General features: G+C 31.0%; 2 protein-coding genes across 7 annotated transcripts; both read right to left on the bottom strand.

Moving 5' to 3' along the window:
* Positions 1 to 695: 695 nt before the first annotated feature.
* LOC112719858 (probable LRR receptor-like serine/threonine-protein kinase At1g06840) lies at positions 696 to 7,965 on the bottom strand. Of its 6 annotated transcripts, none has more exons than XM_025770577.3 (21): positions 7,516 to 7,965; positions 6,479 to 6,653; positions 6,037 to 6,187; positions 5,877 to 5,948; positions 5,654 to 5,725; positions 5,296 to 5,439; positions 5,120 to 5,191; positions 4,941 to 5,012; positions 4,760 to 4,834; positions 4,388 to 4,456; positions 4,202 to 4,270; positions 4,046 to 4,117; positions 3,817 to 3,900; positions 3,578 to 3,646; positions 2,954 to 3,447; positions 2,649 to 2,810; positions 2,263 to 2,546; positions 2,067 to 2,118; positions 1,710 to 1,960; positions 1,495 to 1,629; positions 696 to 1,362 (listed from the first exon to the last, which is right to left on the bottom strand). In XM_025770577.3, the coding sequence occupies exons 2-21, from the start codon at positions 6,582 to 6,584 to the stop codon at positions 1,015 to 1,017; spliced, it is 2,853 nt and encodes a 950-aa protein (XP_025626362.1). In that variant the 5' UTR covers positions 6,585 to 6,653; positions 7,516 to 7,965; the 3' UTR covers positions 696 to 1,014. The 6 variants fall into 6 exon arrangements, with proteins under 6 accessions (XP_025626362.1, XP_025626364.1, XP_025626365.1 ...); XM_025770579.3 differs by having other exon boundaries at positions 7,289 to 7,954; XM_025770580.3 differs by having other exon boundaries at positions 7,585 to 7,928.
* A 490-nt stretch (positions 7,966 to 8,455) lies between these two features.
* Positions 8,456 to 19,478, bottom strand: LOC112719859 (putative pentatricopeptide repeat-containing protein At3g01580). The gene is made up of 2 exons (XM_025770581.2): positions 19,347 to 19,478; positions 8,456 to 10,726 (listed from the first exon to the last, which is right to left on the bottom strand). The coding sequence occupies exons 1-2, from the start codon at positions 19,476 to 19,478 to the stop codon at positions 8,456 to 8,458; spliced, it is 2,403 nt and encodes an 800-aa protein (XP_025626366.2).
* Positions 19,479 to 23,563: the final 4,085 nt, after the last annotated feature.

Below are 23,563 nucleotides of genomic sequence, written 5' to 3' on the forward strand. Positions count from 1 at the left end.
AGACTATCCACGAAATTGTCAAATGAGATCTACATGTAAATAGTCTTTCTGTAGACATGATACATGATAGAGTTCAATGACATTGTTTGATTCATATAGCCGACCTCATCTATTGGGACAAAATTTTATTGTTGTTGTTGTAGTGTCTTCATGTCTTAAAAAATTAAAATTAATATATATATATTTTTATATTGTATTATATCTCGTATCTGTGTAAATGTTTTTGTGTTTCATAACTATAAAGCCTATTAAGTGAGTTTTTTTTTTCAATTTAGTGACTCATTTACCCTTATGATCTTATAGTAAATATCATTTTGATATTATTTGAATCTATCTTTTCATACTTCCTCTGTTTTAATTGTGTAAATATATTAATTTTTTACGAATCCAAAAAATGAAAGCCACTATTATTTTGAAACAGGGAGAGTACGTACCCATCTCGTCTACCGTTACACTCTCCTAGTGACTTAAAGTGTCAGAATTAGTTGTTGATATGTGAGATTAAATATTGATCTAACACGATGTTTAAGTCTCGAATTTTTTGCAATTTTTTCATGGAATGTTCAATATTACTAAGAATCTAGCTAACTCAATTTCACAAGATTAAAGTCTCATGAAGGAGTCAAATCCTACCACCATCGGCAACCTCTGAAGTTACAATAGGATAAGTTGCAAAATGATCAGACCAAAAAAATAAAAATAAAAATTTAATTTAATTTTTTTGGTTAATCCCTTTTTTTTTTTTGTTCTTTTCCTACAAAATCTGTACCAGGAAGTTATTGATTACAAATTGTTTTTATCCCAAAACAAACTAATTCAAACATAAAACATGCACTTATTTTCCTAACACTTACATAACTACAAAATCAATAATATTATTTACCTGCCAATTCTCTATAAGTTTTATTACATTGTACTAACAAAAAGAATTTACATAGTGAAGATGAAGTCAAATCTAACAAACACATAGTTTCCTGATCCAATAACTCACACTATGCAGCATGAAATCTTCTTCTATCTTGGCTTGATGCTTGGTATTACTCCACTAACAAGGTCACTACCTGAAACATCTCCTGATACAAAAGGAGTCTTTATAGCAGAGGATGAAGATGGTGTACTTGTACTTAACTTTCCTGAATCACTGGTTATCGATTCGGCTTTCCGGGTATCTGATTCTGGCATCATGGACCATATGTTCTCAAGCTCCCTAACCACCTCTGCCATTTTAGGCCGGGCTTCTGGCTCGTCTTCGCAACACTTCAGGGCCAAGGTCAAGAATTTCTCTACATGCTCAGATGGATAGGACCCCATGCGGTCATCAATGATCGAAAATATTACGCCAGATTGATACGCGACATTAACCTACCATAAAAAAAACTATGTCATCCTCAAGTATCATAGAATGTTGTCATATCATAAGAGATAGGAAATAATTAAGATTATTTATTCACATGGTGAGTTTGATCTAATTACACATGTTTATAGGTAAATTACCTCTCTAACAATGTTCTTGCCATGTGAGATTGGTTGCATCCCAGTCAAAAGTTCCAGAAACACAACCCCAAGACTATAAACATCGCTTTTATCAGTCAACTTGTGAGTTAGGAAGTACTCTGGATCAAGATAACCCTGCATATAAAAGAATGAAAATTAAAGTCTATAATTTCAACTTTAACATGAGCAAGTCCTATCACAAAAGCCTTACTTACCGGGGTGCCCTTTACCACTGTGGATACATGGCCAGGGACAACTCCTTCAAGATCAGGAACTGGAGCGAGCCGCGAAAGTCCGAAATCAGCCACTTTTGCTGTGAACTTAGAGTCCAATAATATGTTGCTGGCTTTAACATCTCTGTGGAATATTGGAGGATCAGCTTCAGTGTGTAAATACATAAGACCCTTTGCTGATCCTAGCGCAATCTTCAATCTCATGGCGAAACTCAGAGGATCTTTTGCTGTAACTGTTGTAAAACATAAGCATACACTTAAAGAGATACAACATAAAAGGAAAGTAAAACAAATTATCCAAAATATCATTGTGCTTCTTATTCGAACCGGATAGTGTACCTGAAATGTGTTCCCTTAGTGTACCATTCGGCATGAATTCATAAACCAGCATCTGCAAGCACAAAGCAACAATCCAAATGCAAGAATCTTAACAGAAAGGGAGTTCACAATGATAAAAAGAAAATGGACTTGCATAGCATTTACTAAAATGGAGCATAGAATGTTTAAACTTTCTGAAATTAAAAGCTAAAGGTACCTGTTCACCCTCTTCATCACAGTATCCAAGGAGAGACACAAGGTTGCGATGATGTAGCCTCGAAAGTAATGATATTTCTGTGAGGAACTCTTTCTCACCTTGCAGTGACCCCTCCTGCGCACGTTTAATGGCAACAACGGTGCCATCAGAAAGAATACCTTTGTAAACCTTGCCATAACCTCCTTGTCCTACTTGAGAAGAGTTGCTAAAATTGTTGGTAGCAGCAGATAATTCTCCAAAAGTGAAGGCCCTTACACCATCAATTTTTATTGAGATCTTAGATGCTGCAAGTAAAGAGAATCAAGTGTTAACATATCCTTTTATAAAAACTCAAGCTTCATGCACAAGGCACTTGTGATAGGTGAAAGAGCAAAACTAAAACTCACAATGACGACGCTTCGAAACTACAGGACGATCTTTCAACTTCACTCTTAATATAAGGAGTGTAACTATTGCAGATAACGTCACGGCGCAGGCAATTGATCCTAAGATTATGCCAGCCAAAGCACCTGTACTTATCTTTGAATTTGAAGACTTGGGGATGACCACTGCATAGAAAGAATTGTAATAACAGCTTAATCTATATAGATAAGACTTTGAATTTGTAATTCTCAGTGAGCTAAAGAAAATGTGACCCAAGTTTTATTGTGATTGTCAAGCATTAAATCAAATTTGAAATCTTGAGACTTACCACCCTTGTAAGGATCAAGGAGATTGAAGCCAAGTAACTCATAAGGACCAAACAAATCACTGTCTTGAATGTGCCATCCGGTGAACATGGTCATGAGCCGTAGGAGCTCGGTTGTATTGAAAATATGAGAGCTGCTGTTATCAACATAAACTGGAAAAAGCTTCAAGTCCATTCTCAACCGAGGTCCGGCTTGCCAATAAAAATTAAATTGAAGCTGATCCATCTGTATACTAAGACCTGTACTCAGGTATTCCTGAAAGGAAAACACATATGGTCGAAAATCCGAAAATCCAGGACTTTTCAGCCGATAACCGACAAGCAATGGTGCTGCACAGAAACAGTCCAAGGAATATTCGAAAGGAGGAGGGCACGCTTGAGCAGGGCATGAGCTGGAATTTGTTGAAACAATGCCATTTGTGTTATTGTCAGCAGTCTCAGATCCACAGAATTGAACCAAGGACTTATTATTTGAGCATAGAGGATTCCCATTGAGCCTGAAATACATCAATTTTTGCATTACAATGTGACAAAGTAATTTATAAATGATCATATCTAATGCTCATCACCACTATATATAATTAACAAGCATAAAAAGGATCGAAAGCCGGTGTATTAGAACTATACGAGAGTGTGACATTTGGAGGAATATCAGTAGTGCCTGATATGCTTGTAAGGCTATTGTTTTGCAACTCCCTGCAAGATGAGAAACATATGCTTAGCATTTCGGAAATTTCGATAACATCTATAAAAAGGAACATGAAAAATGTCAACAACATTCAAAAAATATGAAAACCACAGATAAACACTCCCAAATACACATCTAAGTGGCCAAAAATTGTAGAATTCATCACTTCTGATCTTACAAGATAAATTTTTTGCCATTCAAAGTCTTGTTCTGCCAAATGGTGGAAGAAACACTGCCTTTCAATAAATTGTTTTCAAGTGACCTGCCAGAGAAGATAATTTAGTCAAAACTCGAAAGTCATCATCTACTTTATAACATGATGCCATGATTGTTCCATAGAAATATTATCTTACTAAGCAATTCAAGGTAAAATGTTTGAAAAGGATGCTAAATAGAAAGAAACTTACAATCTTTGAAGAACAGGAAGACTAGAAAAGTAGGATGGAATAGTTCCAGTAAGCTTGTTGTTCGATAAATCACTGCATATATTAGTGGATATCAGAAACTAAAAGTAAAAACATTCTGTATGCAAGGAAAAATATTCACACGAAAGAGATCCTTACATGGTTGTGATGTTGTTGGAAAGCTTGTTGCTAGGAATTGATCCATTCAACTGATTGGAACTGAGGTCTCTGAAATTTTTATAAATAATAGTCAGTAAAACATTTTCAGACTACATAACTCTATTTATCATCACTACACATGGTACAAAATCTTATGTTACATGAAAATTAGATCATGGAACTTACAGATAAAGAAGGCGGGGTATCCTGCTTAAATCAGGAACTGGTCCTCTCAAGTTGCAATTCCTAAGACTCCTGATAAAACCAATCAACTAAATTAAGAAATTTTATTAAGCAGAGGGACGGAGAAACAGCAACAAAATTGTGTCCTACAAATATAGCCAAAAAGAAAATGGAAAGTAATAAAAATAGAATATGGCATTGTTCTTCAATTATCGGCTTCAACAAAGTACTAAGCCATCTAAAAAGGATTTTATGGAGGGATTTTTCAACATTCTTTATGACTATTAGATTATTATAAAATAAAATTTTGTTTCCTACATATAAGAAATCAATCACCAAGATTCTCAAAATCTATTGCATAGCAAATTCACTTACATTTTCAGCAGTTTTGACATGTTGCCATAAGAACTTGGAATAGTATTTCCCTCAAAGTTATTGTTATCAAGTTGACTGCAAGAACAAGAAGATTCGAAACAACAAGTTAGAAACATAATTTTACAACAAGACTCTGCGCTTTTTCCCAAGAAAAGAAGATGAAAAGAATAACAAACCATACATTATAAGTAAGTTTGGCAACTTGTAGAGGTCACTCGGAAGATATCCTGTTAATTTGTTGTTATCAAGAAGACTGCAAGTCCAAAGATTTTCGCATCACAACAAAGGATAAAACAGAATCAAGAAAGTTATTTGAATGGATGCAATTATATCAATGATATCCAGTCATCATCAACTTACAGATGAACAAGACTCGGCAACCGGAAAAGCTCCGGTGGGATCTGTCCGCTAAGTGAATTATTGTTCATGTGGCTGCTCCATCAAAGGGAAAAAGATGAAACCATTATGGTAACAATACAAGTGAAGTAGAAAAATTAAGACTAATTGAACAACACTTTGATCATAAAGAACCTTACAAGTGCTTTGTCTTGTTCAGGTTTGCAAATGATTTAGGTACAGGCCCTGATATATTGTTCTGATCAATTTGTATCCTATCCAAATTCGGAAGATAGCCGAGCTCATCTGGTAGTGGACCAGTTAAGTTGTTTCCATTCAGAAGCCTACAAAACCAATAAAAAACTAAAATTTGAGAGAGAATTTGAATTATTTTTTTCTTCTATAATCTTATAGGAACCAGAATTCAAAACTGATTCACAGACAAGGATATTTATGTAACAAAGTGATTCAAATTTACCAAGGCAATAAAACAACCTTGTTATTGAACCAAATGGTGACAGAAAAAAAACACAAGCCAAAATTGAAATCTCAACTTACAAGAGTTGCAAAGTTTTGATTTCACCGATTTCCTTCGGAATACTCCCAGTTATCTTGTTCCACATAAAGTTCCTTAGAGAACAAAGAAAAGCATATATCAGAGGAAGAAGGATAAATTAACAGCTGCAAAAAAAGAGTAAAAATGGCATCTAGAAATTGCTAAATTGGAAAACCATTCACAATATTAGTCCTTTCTTAAACATCAATTTAGACAAAGTCTTACAATCTTAACAAACGGGTTAAGTTGCCGAGCTCGGGTGCCAAATTTCCTGTCAGGTTCAAACTCAGTAATTGCCTACAAACAAGAAAAACAAATGGAAGCTTAGAAATGTTCATATGGATTTTATGGAAAAGAAATGTCAAATAGAAGATAGAGGCCATACAGTTCTTGAACATGTAGATATCCATCATCCAATGTTTCATTGTAGCACAAAACTCCTGTCCACTTCGATGTACATGGATCATTATCTCCCCAGTTGCTCAAATTTCCATTAGGGTCATTCAATCTTTGCTTTATGGCATTCAATGCTTCAACTACATATTAAAACAAAAGCAATCATCTCATCATCAATGGAACAAACAGTTACCTACACTACACATTATCAGCACTGCTTCATAAAGTTTTTTCTTTAATTATTTGGATAATTATTGCAAGGGACACATGAATACTGCATTTGCACAATTGTTTTTACCAAGTTTTCTTATGATCTTTAGCACAACAACAATTATACACAGAGACAAATTAATGGACTGGAAATATTCACTTCTAGAAGAAAAGCATCATGGAATATATATCAAACCAAAATGAAAGTAGAAGGGTAAAACCTTCAACAGGGTCAGTGATATTATTCTCCGCCGAAACATGTAGCAAGTAGCAGCAGAACCACAAGATGAAAAGAACTTGATGCTTGCAACCCTTTGAAAGATACATCCCGGCAAAGTAGATATCAACGAAACTCTTAAATGTTTCTCATGAACCAAGCAAGCTACTTTTCTCTCTCTGAAAGCAACAACTTAGGTAAGAAACATCCATGGATGCATAAAAGCCTAAGTTCAAAACTAAAGAAGAATATCTATTTTAGATAAAACCCCACGTATGCATAAAGTACAGAATTTACAATAGTTATCAAACTAAAAGGCAAAAGCAATTCAGTGTAGAAAACCAAGGCATATCAAATCAACGAAGAAAATAACAGAATTAAAAGCAAAGTCAAAGCTAAAATGCAAATACAAATAACTATTAGGCTCTTAATTTAGAGAGTAAATACTTGGAGAAACAAAAAGGAAAAAGGATGGCAACTAAAGAAGAAAATTTGAGATAGCGGCTGAATGTTTTGATCAAGAAAGAGTCTAAATTGGAATAAAAAACTATCCAAAAAATGCAAAAAACACTAGCACAAGAGGTTAAAGCAAATAAGAGCTGAATATTATGAACAAAAAAGAATCTAACTTGGAAGCAAATAGTATAACTAAGCAAAAACAAAGACTTCGGGTGGCTACAATCAAGATAATTAACAACTGAATACTATGAACAAAAAAGAAGCTTTGAATCAAACACTATGAACAAAACAAGAACTAACACATGGGGCGTCAACTATAAGTTAAAGAAGAAAACCAGCATATAAAGAAGAGTACCTGAGATAATTAAGAGCTAAATATTATGAGCAAAAAAGACTCTAACTTTGAAGTAAATGGTATGAAGAAAGCAAAAATTAACACAGGGGGTGGCAACTATGTATCTATGGAACCAAATTAAAAAAGAATACCTGAGATAACAGCTATAAAGAAAGAGAATAATGATATATAAAGAAAGAAAACAAAAATTTAAACTACCACATGGGTGTAGTTGCAGCTAAAGTTACCAAAAGATAGTGAGGCATGAACATATGATGAAAATGAAAGGGATGAAGAAGAGTGAGTAGGAGTAGGACCAGGTCAGCACACACAACAAATGCAGCAGGAAATGTAGGTGGTGGAGTTGATGATGAATGCAATGCCATCACTGTCATGAAAACTGTAGCTTTTCTGAATCCAAATTCAATGGGAATTTCTCAGTATAAAATAAAGGGAGAAAATGGTTGAAACTTGAAAGAGAAAGAGAGGTATAATAATAATAATAATAATAATAATAATAATGTGTGTAGTTGAAGACTTTGACTTTTGTGGGGGATGAATGAAAATTGAAGGAGGAGAGAAAGAAGAAGAAGAGAAAGCAAAACCCCCGAATGAGACAGCTTAGACAAGCAATGAATAAAAAAATTGAGTGAAGAAAGACGCAATACACAAAATGTTTGATATTTCTACATCAAATCAAAAGCGTACCCTGGATAAATAGACAATAAATAAAAGACACACATTATTTAGTAACGGTTAATTATAAAAAGGTTAAAATTATAGGTGTAATTAATTTTATGTGAAATTAATAATTGAGAATGGTTAAATAATTTGATAATTTTATTAATTTATGAATCCTATTAGTATAAAGAATTTGGGAAGATAGCTAGTATGACAGCTGTATAAAGAATACGAAGAGATAGCTAGTATAATTTTATTTTTTTTTTCCAAAAAATGGTAGTAATTTTCATTATTACAAGTTAATGGGAATGGATCCTCTCTATTTTTTTTAACACTTGAAAGAATAAAGTGTAATCTCTCACTTTTAATTCTATGAGTGGGACCAAAATTAAATAAGAGAGAGCAATGAAAGATGAGATTCTACATTGGACACCATCCAATTTTTTTTCCACTAGGATCCACTCCAAGTTAATAACTCACAAGAGGCTCAATCTGTACTTGAGGAGCTTAACCTTCTTCCCTCATTCTTGCATTAAGTTTTCTTAGCATGTCATAAATTTGATCACATTCATGATGTAATCTATCACAAGCAACAAAATTATGAACCTCATTCCTTAACTCAACCATACTTCGACCTACAATCTTCTTCAACCTATTTTCCTTTACCAATTTCCTAATATTTGCAGCATTATGCCAATTCTTGTCCCCACAATAAATATTTGATAAAAGTACATAATACCCTGCATGATTAGGGTCTAAGGAAAAAAGATTCTGAGCTGCAAGTTCTCCCATATTTATGTTTTGATGAATCTTACATGCACCAAGCAAGGCTCCCCACACATTAGCACCAGCTTGCATTGGCATGCGATTGATTATTTCCAAGCCTTTATCTAGCTCTCCAATCCGGCCAAGAAGATCAACCATTATGGCATAGTGCTCTGAATTCGGCTTCAATTGGTACTCATTTAACATTGTATCAAATATTTTTATCCCTTCTTTAATCAAACCTGCATGACTACAAGCAAACAGAATAGAAAGGAAGGTTACATGATTAGGCTTAACATGTGAACTATCAACCATCTCGTTGAATAACTTCAATGCTGCTTCTCCTTGCCCATGGAATCCATAAGCTGCAATGATTGAGCTCCACACAACAACATCTTTATGTGTAATTTGTTTGAAAACTTTGTTAGCGTTATCTATGCTACTACATTTTGCATACATCTCTATGAGAGATGCGCCGACAAAAATGTTATTGTCAAATCCACATTTAGTTAGGAAACCATGAAGACAAACGGCTTGTTGAAGAATCCCCAAATCCGAGCTAGCAGCAAGAATCTTCACGAGGGCAATTGCATCGGGTAGGGTTCCGGTAGATAACATGTTGCGGAAAATGCCCATTGACATGTGAGCCATTCCAATTTCAGCATACCCACTAAACAAAACAGCCCAAGAAACTACATCCTTCTCTGGCATTCTGTTGAAGAGGCTAATTGCATTTTCAGGCTTAAAGCATTTCATGTACATGTCCATAAGAGCTGTAGAGACTGCCATATCCAATTCAAGACCATTGTCAATTGCTAATTTGTGAATCTTCATACCCTCTTCCAGATTGGACATGTTAGTGCATGATCGCAGTACACTAACAATAGTAACCCTGTTGGGTTCAACTCTGTTATCAATCATTTGATTGAAAAGATCTAATAACTTGGTTTCAGCTCCATTATCAGTATAACAAGCAACCATTGAGGTCCAAGATATAATATCCTTATCAGGCATTTTCTCGAACAAGTTATATGCACTCTTGATAGAACCAGTTTTTGCATATAAATTCAGCAGTGCATTGGTCAAACATAACTTGGTGTCATAGCCCTTTCTTTTTACATATCCATGGATACTTCTTCCAAGCTTAAAATCCGATAACTGAGCACAAGCGCAAATAGCGCTAACAAGTGTCACTGGATCAGGACTCACATTCTCTGACGCAACCATTTGTGAGAAAAATGCAAGTGCAAGTTCAGGATCGCGGCTTCGTTCGTAGCCTGTAACCATTGAAGTCCATAAAACCACATCTGGATTTGGATACTCCATAAACACTTTTTCAGCATCATTCATTCGTCCACATTTCGAATACAACTCAATCAAGGCAGATCCCACAAACACATCCTTATTCATTGCCTCTTTCTTGAGAAAACCGTGAATCATTTCGCCCAGTTTCAGCCTCTGCAAACCAACACATGATTTCAAAGAAATTGATACTGTGAAATTGTCAGGTCTTTCCTCAGCTGATAAAGCACATGCATTCATCCGATGAAACAGGCAGAGTGTCTCTACCCATTTTCGTTCTAAACAATAGCTCCTAAGCATAGCATTCCACAGATGGACAGTTCTACAAGGTGATTCTTCGAATAGCTTATATGCTTCTGTAACTGAAGCATATTTAGCATAAAGAACATTAAGATTGGTAGCAATGAAACTATCGTGGGCAAGGCCCAATTTCAAACATTGGGAGTGCAACTGTGCAATTGATATCTTACTGCAGCAAGTTCCCAATAGCTTCACTAAGAGATTCCTCCGGTGCATATGTTTACAACGCGGAGAACTAGCAAAATATGAGGGAGAAGGAGCAAAACCGCCAGCGAAAAGCACGCGACGGACGATGAAGGAGCTGCCAAATGGCGGGACGGCAGCGGCAATAGAGCTAGGGTTTGTCACCTCTTTTCTTTCTTCGAAAGAGGGAAGCTTGATTCTAATTTCCGAAGATACCAAGGTGAGAGACTGCAGAATGATCGGATAATATCTGTATATTTGCGGTAATTATTTGTATTTAATTTAAATTTTGTAGATATTATTCGATCTGTATATTCATTGAATCGGATCAAATATGATAACATCGGATTGTGTATTTAGGAGTAATATTTTTATATATTCGTATATCTGATATAAATAGTATAGTTTATAATATCTTATTTTTTATTTTTATGTTATATTTCAATTTAAAATAATTTAAATTTAAATCTTATGTTATTATTATTATTTTTTTATTTTAAGAGAACTTTTATTGATAATATTTTAGAAATAAATAGACTTAAATATATGAAAAAAATAATTTTTTTAAAACAGTTAAACAGGACTTTAAAATAGTTTTTTTTTTAATGATGCAGATATACTTGATATCTAATCGGATTCAATCCGCAAATACAAGGATTTGATCGGATCGAATCCAACCTACAAAATGCGAATATCGTATCTGATCTAATCCGATAAAATACCGATCGGATAGAACTATAGACTATATCCAATCTGATTTGTGTACAACCCTAAGAGAAAGAACGAAAAAAAAAAAAGAATATATATATATACCTATTTTTTTATATTCTTTATACACTGTCATATTAGCTATTTTCTTATATTTTTTATACAATTGTCACTTATTAGTATTACCTAATACCTACTAAATTAGGAGTACTAAAAGTATTAGTAGTATTTATATATTAATAGATTTAATTAAAATTATCTTTTAATAATTTTAATTATTAATTTTATATAAAATTAATTGTATTTGAATTTTCACCTTATAGGAGAGTTATGTTGTGTTATGGTTTTTAAGATGGTTAAATAATTTTAGTAACACTAATAAAATGTTAGTTAAAATTAAAAAACGCAACTGTACAAAAATGTAAAAATTATATAATCGTTGTAGTGACAATAATAATAACCAACCTAGACTTTATCATTAATTTATTATTATATTATCAATATCTTGCACGTTGTTGTTGTTTCTAACTACTAATGTATGTTGAGGCATCTTTCTATTGTTGTTAAGTTGTATTATGTTTTCTAAAAAATTAAAAGAATAATATATATTAGCATAACTTAAATTAGATTATTTTTTCTTGTTTGATAAAAAATATATTGGTATAGACAAGCAAAATATAAGGTAGAGTGAATTAATATTTCACTAAAATTAGCAGGAAAAATCAATTTTAAAATACAAGTACCTTTGTAAAAGGTTTAAAAATCACTAAAATTTTAAAATACTCTTAATCATTAAAATATAAAAAAGTACTGTATAGAAAAAAGTAAATTAATAAATACATACATTAGTTGAAATGGGTGTCTTTTTATTCTTTTGCTTTGATATTTTATTATTAATTAACAAATAGTTATATATATGGCATGTTAAATGATCATATGAATATATGATGATTATTTTTTTTTTTTTTTAACTAGTAGGAATTTTGATGAGGGCAATAATTGAACCATGATTTTAATTTTCTTTTATGAGTGAGATTAGGATTGAATTTTTAACATTTAACTAAGAGAAAATGAGTTTTTTAAATTTAAAAAAGAAAAAGAACAATATAGCATATTAAGTATAGCAAGATTTTATACACATTTTGCATTTACTATTCCAATCCATTATGTTCGTATTTAATGGAAACAATTAATAGAAAAAAATTACATCAAAATCTATCTATATAAAAGAGTGTAAAGAAAATAAAAGGAAGGAAAAGAAAACAGCTTAATAAATTAAATGAAATAAAAGTATTTATATATGAAGCCATTTCCTTCATTCTTTTTTTTTTTTTTTTTTTTTTTTTTGCTCTCCAACATTCAAAGCTATCTTTACAAAATTCACTCTAATTAAAGTCTAGAGATAAAGATATAAAATTCAGTCTTTTTGCTCTTTTTGTGTATAGTTTGATATTATCAGTTCTTGGTTGGAATTAATGTATTGGCAATCTCCCAACTACCATTAATAAATAGCTTTCTTTCCTTCTTGTTCTTAGTTTTTTTTATCAACATGGATTTGTTAATTTGTTTACTTTTTAGACATATCCCATGTGACATACAACTCATGTGTGAAAACATTTTCAGGAATGTTCTCAAATACAATAATAATTTGCCAAAAGAAATATTAAAATTCTTAACAAAAAAAACAAGTAATAACAAAACCAATCTACCAACAATAATCAAAGCTTTATCCGATGGGTCAACTGCTTGGATGAATAATATTCTTGTGCCTTCTCATCAATCATATATATTGGTTAGGGACGCGGATGGGATCGGATCGGATCAAATTGGATATGGTCAAAATTTTGTTTAATTCGATCCGAACTAAAATTATCAGATCTAATATCCGTAGTTTTTAAGCTTGAATCTAATTCGATCCGTACATTTGCGGATCGGATATATTCGTAAAATATAAAAATATTTTTAAAAAATTTATTTTTATTAAAAAAATATCAATAAAATTTATCTTTCTATTCTTTTAAATATGTTTATTCTTAAAATAATAGTAAACATACTTTTTAAATAATAAATTAAAATAATACATATTTGATAATTATTAATTGAAATAAAACATAAAAAGAATATTTACTTATTTATTTCTTTATTTTTGCGATGCGAATTGGATATGCATATACCTATACACAAAATTTGTAATCCAATCATATTAGTGTGCAGATCGGATTCGATAGCCTTGCGGATTAGATTCATATCCGTAATTTTTAGATCGAATTTGGATAAACATCACGGATACAGTGGCGGAGCTTAGTTGAGACAAGGGAGCCATGGCCCCCAAACTTTTGTTAAAAAAATTAGTAGTACTTTTTCAAAAAATAAAAAATAGTTCAATTGGCTCAAATACTTTTCTATGACTTAAAATACCAAATTTTAATCTCCATCTCTTGCTTTTATTGCACAATAGTTTTTAGTTTTAAACATTTAAAACAAGTTGGATTTGGACTTAACCGAGTGTATTTGTATTTCACAACTCTCTATTCAATAAGCAACACTCCCTCTATCTTCGAGTTCAAATATAAAAATTAGGTATTTTTTATTTATGTAATTTAATATTATTTTATATTTTACTGTTTATTTAATTTATTTTTTATATGATAAAAAAATTAGAATATTTAATAAGTATTGATATTATTGTATTTGTATAAATTAATAAAAAAATTAATAAATATTATAAAATTTAATATTTGTGCTTCTAACTTCTTTTCTACATATTTTATAAGATATATATTCAAATTTTTATATAAAATAATCGTGAAAAATCAAAGAATTGATGTATTTTTTAAGAGGAAGGCTAATATTCAAGAAAGAGAACATATAACTTTTACAATATCAACACCTGTAGATAGTTCTTCTACTTTAATGAATCACGAAAAAAGCGAGATATAACATTCAAAAGTTTAAAGAGTTGCATCCAATGAGTTTGACCTTAATTCTTTGAAACAAGATCTTGGAAAACGGCTTCAAATTTGGCAATATCACCCAAATCAGAGAGATGAGGTTAGACAAACTTATTTTTAATGGGATCCATATCAAAAGCATCTTGACAATTATTTTCTATTTGGCCCCCCAAAATTTTGTTTCAAGCTCCGCCACTACACGGATCTGCGGATCAGATTCGATCCATCAACATTATTGGCTTTATTAATAGTTTTGTTTAGTTTTTCTTATTTATAATTATTGATTTATCGTCTCTTTATCATCTTACTTAATTGTCATATCTACATATTAAATACATAATTCATTAGATACTTATTCGATATGTATTCTTTATTTAAGTGTGGTAGTTTAATAAAAAAAATAAAAGATATTTTAAAGAAAAAACTTGGATACATCTATATACAATTACATATATATGTCATCAGTGTATTAACATTATTTTTTATTAACACATTTTAAATGAATTTAAAAATAATATATATTATTAATTATTAATATCTAAGATGATGGTGGTGCAATAATAAGTTGTGATAGCAATGGTGGTCATCATACCACATGCCCACATGGTGGTGGTTGCTATGGCGCATGCTCCTGAACAAAAATGAGAGGAAGAAGATAAAAATATTTATGTAATATATTATTTTGGTGGATACTACAATGAAGATGGCAAAAATATCTTCTCATGAAGATGCTTTGGTTAAAAGTGTGGTTTATTTATTTAGCCACACTTTAAACAAAAACAACACTTTTATAAATATCAAAATCTAACCATACAATCCATCATCCAAAGGTCAAAAAGAAATATACTCATATGAAGACAATTATGCCATCTTCATTGTAGTATCCACCTATTATTTTATCTTAATTTTTTTTCCTACTTAGACTATCAATATTTCAAATAAATTTTCCCCCTCCATAAAGCATTATCCATGTTATGCGGTCTAATTAGATAAAATATAAACATACATTTGACTTTTGATTTCTTTAATTTATTTATTTAATGTTGTGTTGGGATTGAGATTGTGATAACTTTTAAACTAAGCAATTGCTTGTGTTTTGGTAATTGGTAGAACAAGAAGTAGGAAAAAGATTTAAACAAAAAAAAGAACCATATAGCAAGAGGAGTAGTATACCAAAAGCATTGCAATAATATCATCATTACACCAATATATATATATATATATATATATATATATATATATGACTAATTTAATTATTAATTTGTAGTATAAATATTGATTTGAGTTAGTTTATTTGAATGAAAAAATATTTTTTATAAAAAATAAAGTACTTTTATTAAGTTTTTAACATGTTTAAAAAAGTATTTTTATTAAAAAATAAATTATTTATTTTAAAAAAAACTAACAATATTTTATTTAAAAAAATAGAGGTAAAAAAATGTCACCAATCAAAAAAAAGAAGAGATTAGTATTTAGTCACCAAAAAAAAAAAAAAAAAGCTAAGATCAGAGAGACTCGAATTGAATATAGTCAACCAAACAAATGTGATCACATTAGTCAAGTTGGTTAACATATATTATAAATTGGTTAATAATTAATTAATGTGCCATTCCAAGACTTCCAGCTCTTCTTCACTGGTTCACAAGCTCTGGATGGACATCAAAAAATTCAATTAAAAAAATATTGATTAGTAAACCTTTTATTTTTCGAAAATATAACTTATCAGAATTAGTTTTTAAAATATAACTTTTTAAAAATTGTAATATATATGTTTGATAAATTTAATTAAAAATAATTTTTAAATTTAAACACAATAACTATATTTATAAAACAATTTTTAAAATTAAAAAAATAATTTACACAAATTTAAATATAAACTAATTTCAAAAAAGTACTGTAATTTTGAAAAACTTAAGCATATAACCTTTTTGTACATCTTTTCAGAAAAAACTTTATCAAACCTAATTCATTTTAATTAGAGAGAGTAATTGAACAAGTCAGGCGTAGAAAGCTTCAAACCACTATATATTAATTATAGATAGATTCCTTATGCAAGTGTTCATATTGGTTTACACTCCATCGAATATGACTTAATAATTATAGTAAAGTAAGTGGTTAATAATATATTATCAGTGGGGAAAATCAAGTCAATTAGGTGAACCTGTAGTAGGAAATTAAGCAAATTGAACACAATCTATAGGTGTCGGTGGCAACTAAACTTAATTAAAAGATATTTTTTAATCAGACTCTATTACTAAAAGTTTAATAATATTTTGATCCCAAAAATTGCAATACGTAGAGACTTAAAATTTAAAAAGGAAGACCGATAGGGGTGAGCACGGGTAGCGGGTATCTGATTATCCCTTCGAATTCGAACTGAATCAATTAAATTGGTTCTGAAATCAACGGGTAATCAGATCCAATTCGAACCAAACCGATGACTTTTGTTAGTGATTGGTTTGAATATCGATTTTTGGGGTGCAAAACTCGAACCAACCCGCGAATCCGATCATATATTAATTAAATAAAAAAATAAATATATATATATATATATATATATATATATATGGTTTTTCTATTAGACAATGATTATTCATTATTAATATGTTTGAATTTTAATGAGTTTAGTTTTTAATGTATTTGATGTTTAACATGTTTGGATTATTTCTATTGATGTTACATGTTTATTGTACTTGTTGAATTTTTAAGATAAAAATTTATTTTTTTTTTATGAATTTCAAAGTCATTGGGTAGCAAATTATCCGAACCGAACCAATCCGTTCTTAATCGGTTTGATTTGGTTCGGGTACATGTACAAAAAAATATAAATCCGAACCAATTACATTTTGATCGGTTCGATTCTAATTTTACCATAAAAAATTGAAAAAAAAAGTTAATCAACAAAATTTGTATTATAAAAAATAAAATTAAAATATTTGGTGTAAAACCGAAAGCAAAGACAAATGTTAGGAATCAAAGTATATATTTTTCGATAGTAATTAGAATATAGGAGTTTTAAAAGTACGAAGAATATTAGAGAAGAATTTATTATTTTTTGTTAATAATTAATTATTAATATTTAAAAATATAAATTAAAAATATATTATTAAATTATTAAATTAAAAAATTATATTAATAATTAAAAATAATAACTAAAAATAATAAATTTTATTGACTCTTGAATTTTTATCTTAAAAGTAGTATAGTTGGTAAAATGGTCTAATTTGAATGTTACTATTTTATAATGATCATTGAGGCTGAAGCTTCCAATTTTTTCAAATATGTAGGCGCATTAATTACATAAGCCATCCTTTTTGAAGGCAAGTGAACTATATATTTCAGATAGATTTCGTTAGGGAGACAATGAATTATTTGTACAATGTGTATAATGAACTATTAAATTATAAAATAAACATTTTTATATTATTTAGAATAACCATCCAAATACTAGCGATAATAAATATAATACCACTCATCCTAAAATTTTCAGCTGATGAAAAAAATAATACTAATAATTATATCTCTAATACTTTCTAAACCTCCATTATATATATTGTATATATATTCTATTGGCTCCTCAAAGTCAATAATGCATATTAATTAATTAAATTATTTATCAATTTTAATACATAAGTATATATATAAAAAAAAAACTAATTTTAGTTTATTTTTTATTATAAAATTATTTTTTTTAACTTATTTTTAAGAAGATTTAAAGTCTAGGATTGGAACTTAAAGATTAAATAAAATTTAAAATTTAGAGTAAAATTATTATTTAAAAAAGTTTATTGATATTGGCTGAAAAAAGATTACTTCCTAATTAAATTCTAATTTCATTTATTAAGCATTTTTACTAGGTCAAAAGCTTTTTTTTCCCTTTTAAGACTGTACTAAGTAAGTATATGGATCTCTTTTATACCTATCGTAAAGAATCAAACACTTAACAATGATGAAGAATCAAGAATAATCATAATTAAAATCATTTATATAATATTTATGAAGTTTACTTTATTGATTATTTGATTAGGAGGATATTCGATAATGTTAGAAAAATAAAAAATAATCAATTTAAACAGTTAAAATTTATTTTATTTAATGTTTGTTTATTATAAGATATATTTAAAAATAGTAAATTTTTATAATTTTTCGTTAATATTTTTTTGTTACCAAATATTTTCGGAAGATATTTTTTTATTTAGTATTTATTTTATTGTTCTTTTCTAATGAAGACACTATGCAAACTATAGCTGCTTCGAATCTCCTTCCCCTGCTATATCAAATTATATTAATTTGAAAATTTTGCTTTGTTTGTATTGTTATTTATATTACATTGATAAATACGTGATTATACTATACATTAGTACTAAGAAACATGTGTATTATATATTTTAAATAAAAAATTTAAAATATGTTTTTTATTTTAAATATTGGAATCTTGTTTATGTAGTATTTTCTTAATAGCAAGTGAATTGCAGTATAATGCAGTCTTGTTATAATGCATATTTTTATGATAATGTCAGAAAAATAAAAAAAATAATCATCAAAATTTATTTTATTTATTGATATTTATTAATTATTACTAAAATTAATAAATATTAAATAAAATAAATTTTGATTATTGTTTTGTTAATTTTTGTTGTTACCAAATATTTTTTTTATTTTTTTTTTTAAGACTTGGTTGAACGTGACATAAATGTTCAATAAGATTGAACTTTGTGCATGGATAATATAGTTTATACATGTGTAGGTTGTAAGTTCTAACCATGTTAAATAAAATAAAGACTACTATTATTCAACTTGTTTTTCCTTGCTTTCAATCAGAATATGTTCATATTAGAGTACTTAACTACTTATAGTTTTACTATACTAAATCATATTGCCAATCAATTACGTCTTGTTTTAATATGATTTTTGTAATTATTCCTTTTACAGTAGTTTAGAATTAGATACACACAATGTATTATATGTCTCTTCATATAGTAGAAAATTGATGAGGAAAAAAAGAGGAGTTAAATCTCAAAGTAATTTTTAAAGATGTATTCGAATTTTAGAGTGATCTTTGAAATTAATAGTTATTCAATTTTATTTTTGAACTTGCACTCCAAGACTCATAGTAGTCTTTAAGGCACTTTTCGTTTATCGAAAAGCTGAAACGACGTCGTTTTTTATTAATTAAAAAAAATCCAAACCCCTTCTTTAATCCGAGCCCTTCCCCCTTTCCCTTCCCCCTTTCCCTTCCCCTTCCCTTCTGTTAGCTGCCTCTCGCCGGCCTTCGTCACAGCGTCGTGCCACTCGCCCCTTCCCCAATATAGTCTCTCCATCGCGTCCATTCTCCTCTCTGACGCCGCTCTGTTCTCTCCTTTCTACTCGCATTTGCTGCACCGTCCCCCATCGTCCAACATTCGAGCATGGAATTCCAACGCCTAAGAGAGTATAATGCCAACGGAATTTCTTTTCCTTCAAAGACCTTCAATTTTCTTCCTCTCCAAATTTTCCAAAGGATGTTAGCTGCCATGGCCAAGTCATTCTTTCCCTGAACGGCTGTTTTGTCTGTTCGCAGAGCCACGCCCACCACTACCATGGTTCAAGTTCATCTGAAACTGTGTCGAGGCCAGCTAGAGGGGATATCTGCCAAGTTTGTTTTGCTTGTATGCAGTAAACCAGACAATGGATGATTGATTCCCCTTCTTCTCCACATCGAGGGCATCTGTCTTCAATGTTCGGGAATCTGTTGTGGAGCCACTGCCGAACTGGAGCACCATTACGGAGGAGTTTCCAAACAAAATGATCTTTGGAGAGCATCTCAAGTCCTAAATTGTATTCCATAACGCTTTTTGTCTACAAACCTCAAGGAGTTGATCAATTGGGGGATAAAAGAAAACAAATACAACTTGGCATCTAGATGCTATAGAATATTGACCAGACTTATCTTTTGCCCATGTAATACAATATTCCCTTTCTTTGATAATTGTTTGAAAAAATTTTGTTGGTAATCTCTGTGTTAAAATTTGTGTGAATTAAGCTAGCATCCCATGTTCTGTCATGTCTGATTAACTAGTTGACCTATGTTAAATTTGGATTTTCAAATCCCAAGGCAAGAATCTTCAAAAAATTTAACTTTATTGGCTCTTCCAACTTGCAGAAGCAGACAGAGAAGAGGGAGGCAGAGAAAGACAGAGAAGAGACAAGAGTGTGAGACTAGGTTGAATAGGAGGCGAGCGGTGCGTCGCTGTGACGGAGGATGGCGAGAGGCGGCGATAGAAGGGAAGCGGAAGGGGAAGAGGAAGGGGCTCGGGTTGGGAAAGGGAAAGAGGAAGGGCTTGGGTTGAAGAAGGGGCTCGGGTTTTTCTATTTTTTTTATTAATACAAAATGACGTTGTTTCAGCTTTCCGATGGACGGAAAGTGCCTTAGGGACTACTATGAGTCATAGAGTGTAAGTTCGAGGACGAAATTTGCTAACTATTAACTTCAAGGACCACTTTGAGACTCGAGTGTAACTTCAGAGACTACTTTGAGACTTAATTCAAAAAAGAGAGAAGAATAAACAATATTAGAAATAAATAAAAATAAAATTAGCTTAGCTATCACATATTCTATAAATTTCAAGATATAATACTAAATTCTAAATAAATTGCACTTTCATTCTAAAAACCGTCACAAAATAACGACGAATTTTTATGATTACATATTACAATGGTTTAAAAAAAATTAATTATTGTTATTAATATAAGATTTATATACACTTACGGGTATATAAAAATTAAATTTATTGGAGATATGAGCAACAGTTAGTAAAACTGTTAGTTAGCTATAACTGATTTAGTTAAAGGTTGTTAGCTTTCTAATGATAAGGTCCTCTAACTAACTCTGCTGTATAAATAGAAGGTTATGATTCTGTTGTAGAAAACTGAAAAATAGCACAATAGTTATTCTATTTCGATTTTCAATTCAAATCTCTTGTCAATCTCTCTCTTCTCTGTATTCTTCTATTTCTATCATGGTATCATGAGCTCAGGTCCAAGATCCAAGGCAGCAATTATCACACACACTTCTTCTTCTCCTTCTTCTACAAATTCAACTATTTTTTCTGCGCCTATGATAGATAAACTCAATAAAAACTCTTTCAAGACTTGGCAGCACTTGGCTTTCCATGTCATTAATGCTAATGAATTGGTGGATCATCTTAATCCAGAGAAAATTCTAACCAGATTTGATAATGAAGCAGCTCGAATTGCAGGAACAGAATTAGAATCCTACAAGAAATGGAAGACTAAAGATCACTACCTCACGACCTAGCTTCTTTCATCAATTGATGATAGCTTCAAGAACAGAATGTTGGATTGCGCTTTTGCACACCAGGTTTGGCAAAAATTCAAGATTATTTCTCTAAAACTTCAAAAATCAAGATTCAAAAATTAAAATTTGAACTCAAGTCGATTAGAAAAGGTGGAACTTCTGCTACTGAATATCTTGCCAAGATAAGAAAGATTGTGGATTCTCTAGCAGCAAGTGGTTATGCCCTCTTCCTTGATGATCATATTACTGCCATTATTGAAGGCTTGTCTGAGGATTATGCATTGTATATCTCTGCTGCATTGACAAACATCGAATCAATTTCTCTAATGAAAGCTGAATCCCTCCTTCTGGCTCATGAACATATGTTCGATCATTTTTGAAAACCTTATTTTGGATCAGTTTCTGCCAATTACACACAAACAACTCCTCCGTATGCACGACCACCTTCAAGAGCAAATTTCTATGGACGTCGTGGAAAGGGTGGTAGATTTTCTCGCGGTGGCAGATACTCTTCTTTGGACTCTAGGCCTCAGTGTCAAGTATGTAGGAGACTTGGACATGTGGCCTTTTCTTGCTTCCATCGCTTTGATCACAACTTTCACCCTTCTTCTCAAAATTCCACAAATCAGCAAACAAATACACCTTTGGCTCTTCCACCTCCATCATCATTTCATACTCCTCGTGCTTATCTTGCAACTCTTTCCACCTTGTCAGATTCTTCCTGGCTTCTTGATACAGGTGCCAGCCATCATGCATGTCACATCTGATCCAAACAATTTGGTTTGTTCATCTTATTACAATGGTTCTGAACAGATTATGCTAGGTAATGGTACAGGTAGTAGTATTACTCAATATGGTCACTCGTATCTTGTTAATCTTGATACAAAATAAAAGTTTCTGCTTGTCAAATTATTACATTCCCTTGAAATAACTCAGAACCTTATAAGTGTGCATAAATTTGCTATTGATAACAAGTGTTTCTTTGAATTTCATGCTAACTACTATTGTGTTAAATCCCAGATTACAAAGGAGATTCTTCTTCAAGGAATTTCTAGGAATGGCATTTATCATTTTGATAGAGTGACTGTTACTCAAACTAAATCTGACAATGCTGATAAGAATTTAGTGCAAATTGACAACTTTTATCATAAGATTTTTCATGCTAATTTGAACTTATATGAATTGTGGCATGATAGACTTGGCCACTGTGGTACAAATACTGTTCTAAATGTAATGAAATATTGTAATTTGGATTTTCAATCAAATAAAGTCACTTCTCATATTTGTAAATTCTGATGTATGGCAAAAATGCACCTTCTTCCTTTTTCTCTAGATAAATTTAACTTTAATGCTCCTCTTGAAATGGTGTATTCAGATTTATGGGGACCTGCTCCTATTACTTCATATCATGGATTCAATTACTATATCTCATTTGTTGATGCTTTTACTAGGTATACATGTGTTTATCTTCTCCATTCTAAATATCAGGCGTTTTCATAATTTTTTACAATTCAAAGCTAATCTTGAAACTCACATGCGTCTAAAGATTAAAGTTTTACAAACTGACCATGGCCGTGAATACCTATCTACACAATTCACTGAATTTTTTGCTACTCACAGTATCACTCATCGCTTCTCTTGTCCATACACTCATCAACAAAATGGACGGGTCGAAAGGAAGCATCGTCACATTGTTGAAACTGGTCTTGCAATGCTTGCAAGAGCTTCTCTTCCTTTGATACATTGGGACGATACCTTCCTTTTGGCAACTTACATCATCAATAGACTACCCTCTCTAAATACTCAAAATATCACTCCTTATGAACTCCTTCACCATCATAAACCAGACTATTCTTTCCTTAAAACCTTTGGATGTGCTTGTTGTCCATGTCTTAAACCATATTCTACTAATAAATTTGACTACAAATCTCAATTATCCATATTCTTAGATTATGCTCCTAATCATAAGGGATATAAGTGTTTCACTAAAATTGGAAATATCATTATTACTCATCATGTTATATTTGATGAATCTAAGTTTTCATATTCTATTCTTTTGCCATCCTCACCTCCTGCTTTGCCTAAGCAACAATTTCCTCATACATCCTT

The sequence above is a fragment of the Arachis hypogaea genome, chromosome 11 (genome assembly GCF_003086295.3).
Source record: "Arachis hypogaea cultivar Tifrunner chromosome 11, arahy.Tifrunner.gnm2.J5K5, whole genome shotgun sequence".
In the NCBI taxonomy this organism is placed as follows: domain Eukaryota; kingdom Viridiplantae; phylum Streptophyta; class Magnoliopsida; order Fabales; family Fabaceae; genus Arachis; species Arachis hypogaea.

What these genes read in the sequence shown, in the direction of transcription:
- LOC112719859 (XM_025770581.2), bottom strand. Translation starts at nt 19,478, where the DNA reads ATGGAGAGACTATATTGGGGAAGGGGCGAGTGGCACGACGCTGTGACG. An exon ending in GGGCTCGGATTAAAGAAGGG is followed by an intron (nt 10,727 to 19,346) that starts GTTTGGATTTTT and finishes ATCATTCTGCAG; the next exon opens with TCTCTCACCTTGGTATCTTC.
- LOC112719858 (XM_025770577.3), bottom strand. Translation starts at nt 6,584, where the DNA reads ATGTATCTTTCAAAGGGTTGCAAGCATCAAGTTCTTTTCATCTTGTGG. An exon ending in TATCTACATGTTCAAGAACT is followed by an intron (nt 5,949 to 6,036) that starts GTATGGCCTCTA and finishes TCTTGTTTGTAG; the next exon opens with GCAATTACTGAGTTTGAACC. An exon ending in ACTAAGGGAACACATTTCAG is followed by an intron (nt 1,961 to 2,066) that starts GTACACTATCCG and finishes GTTTTACAACAG; the next exon opens with TTACAGCAAAAGATCCTCTG.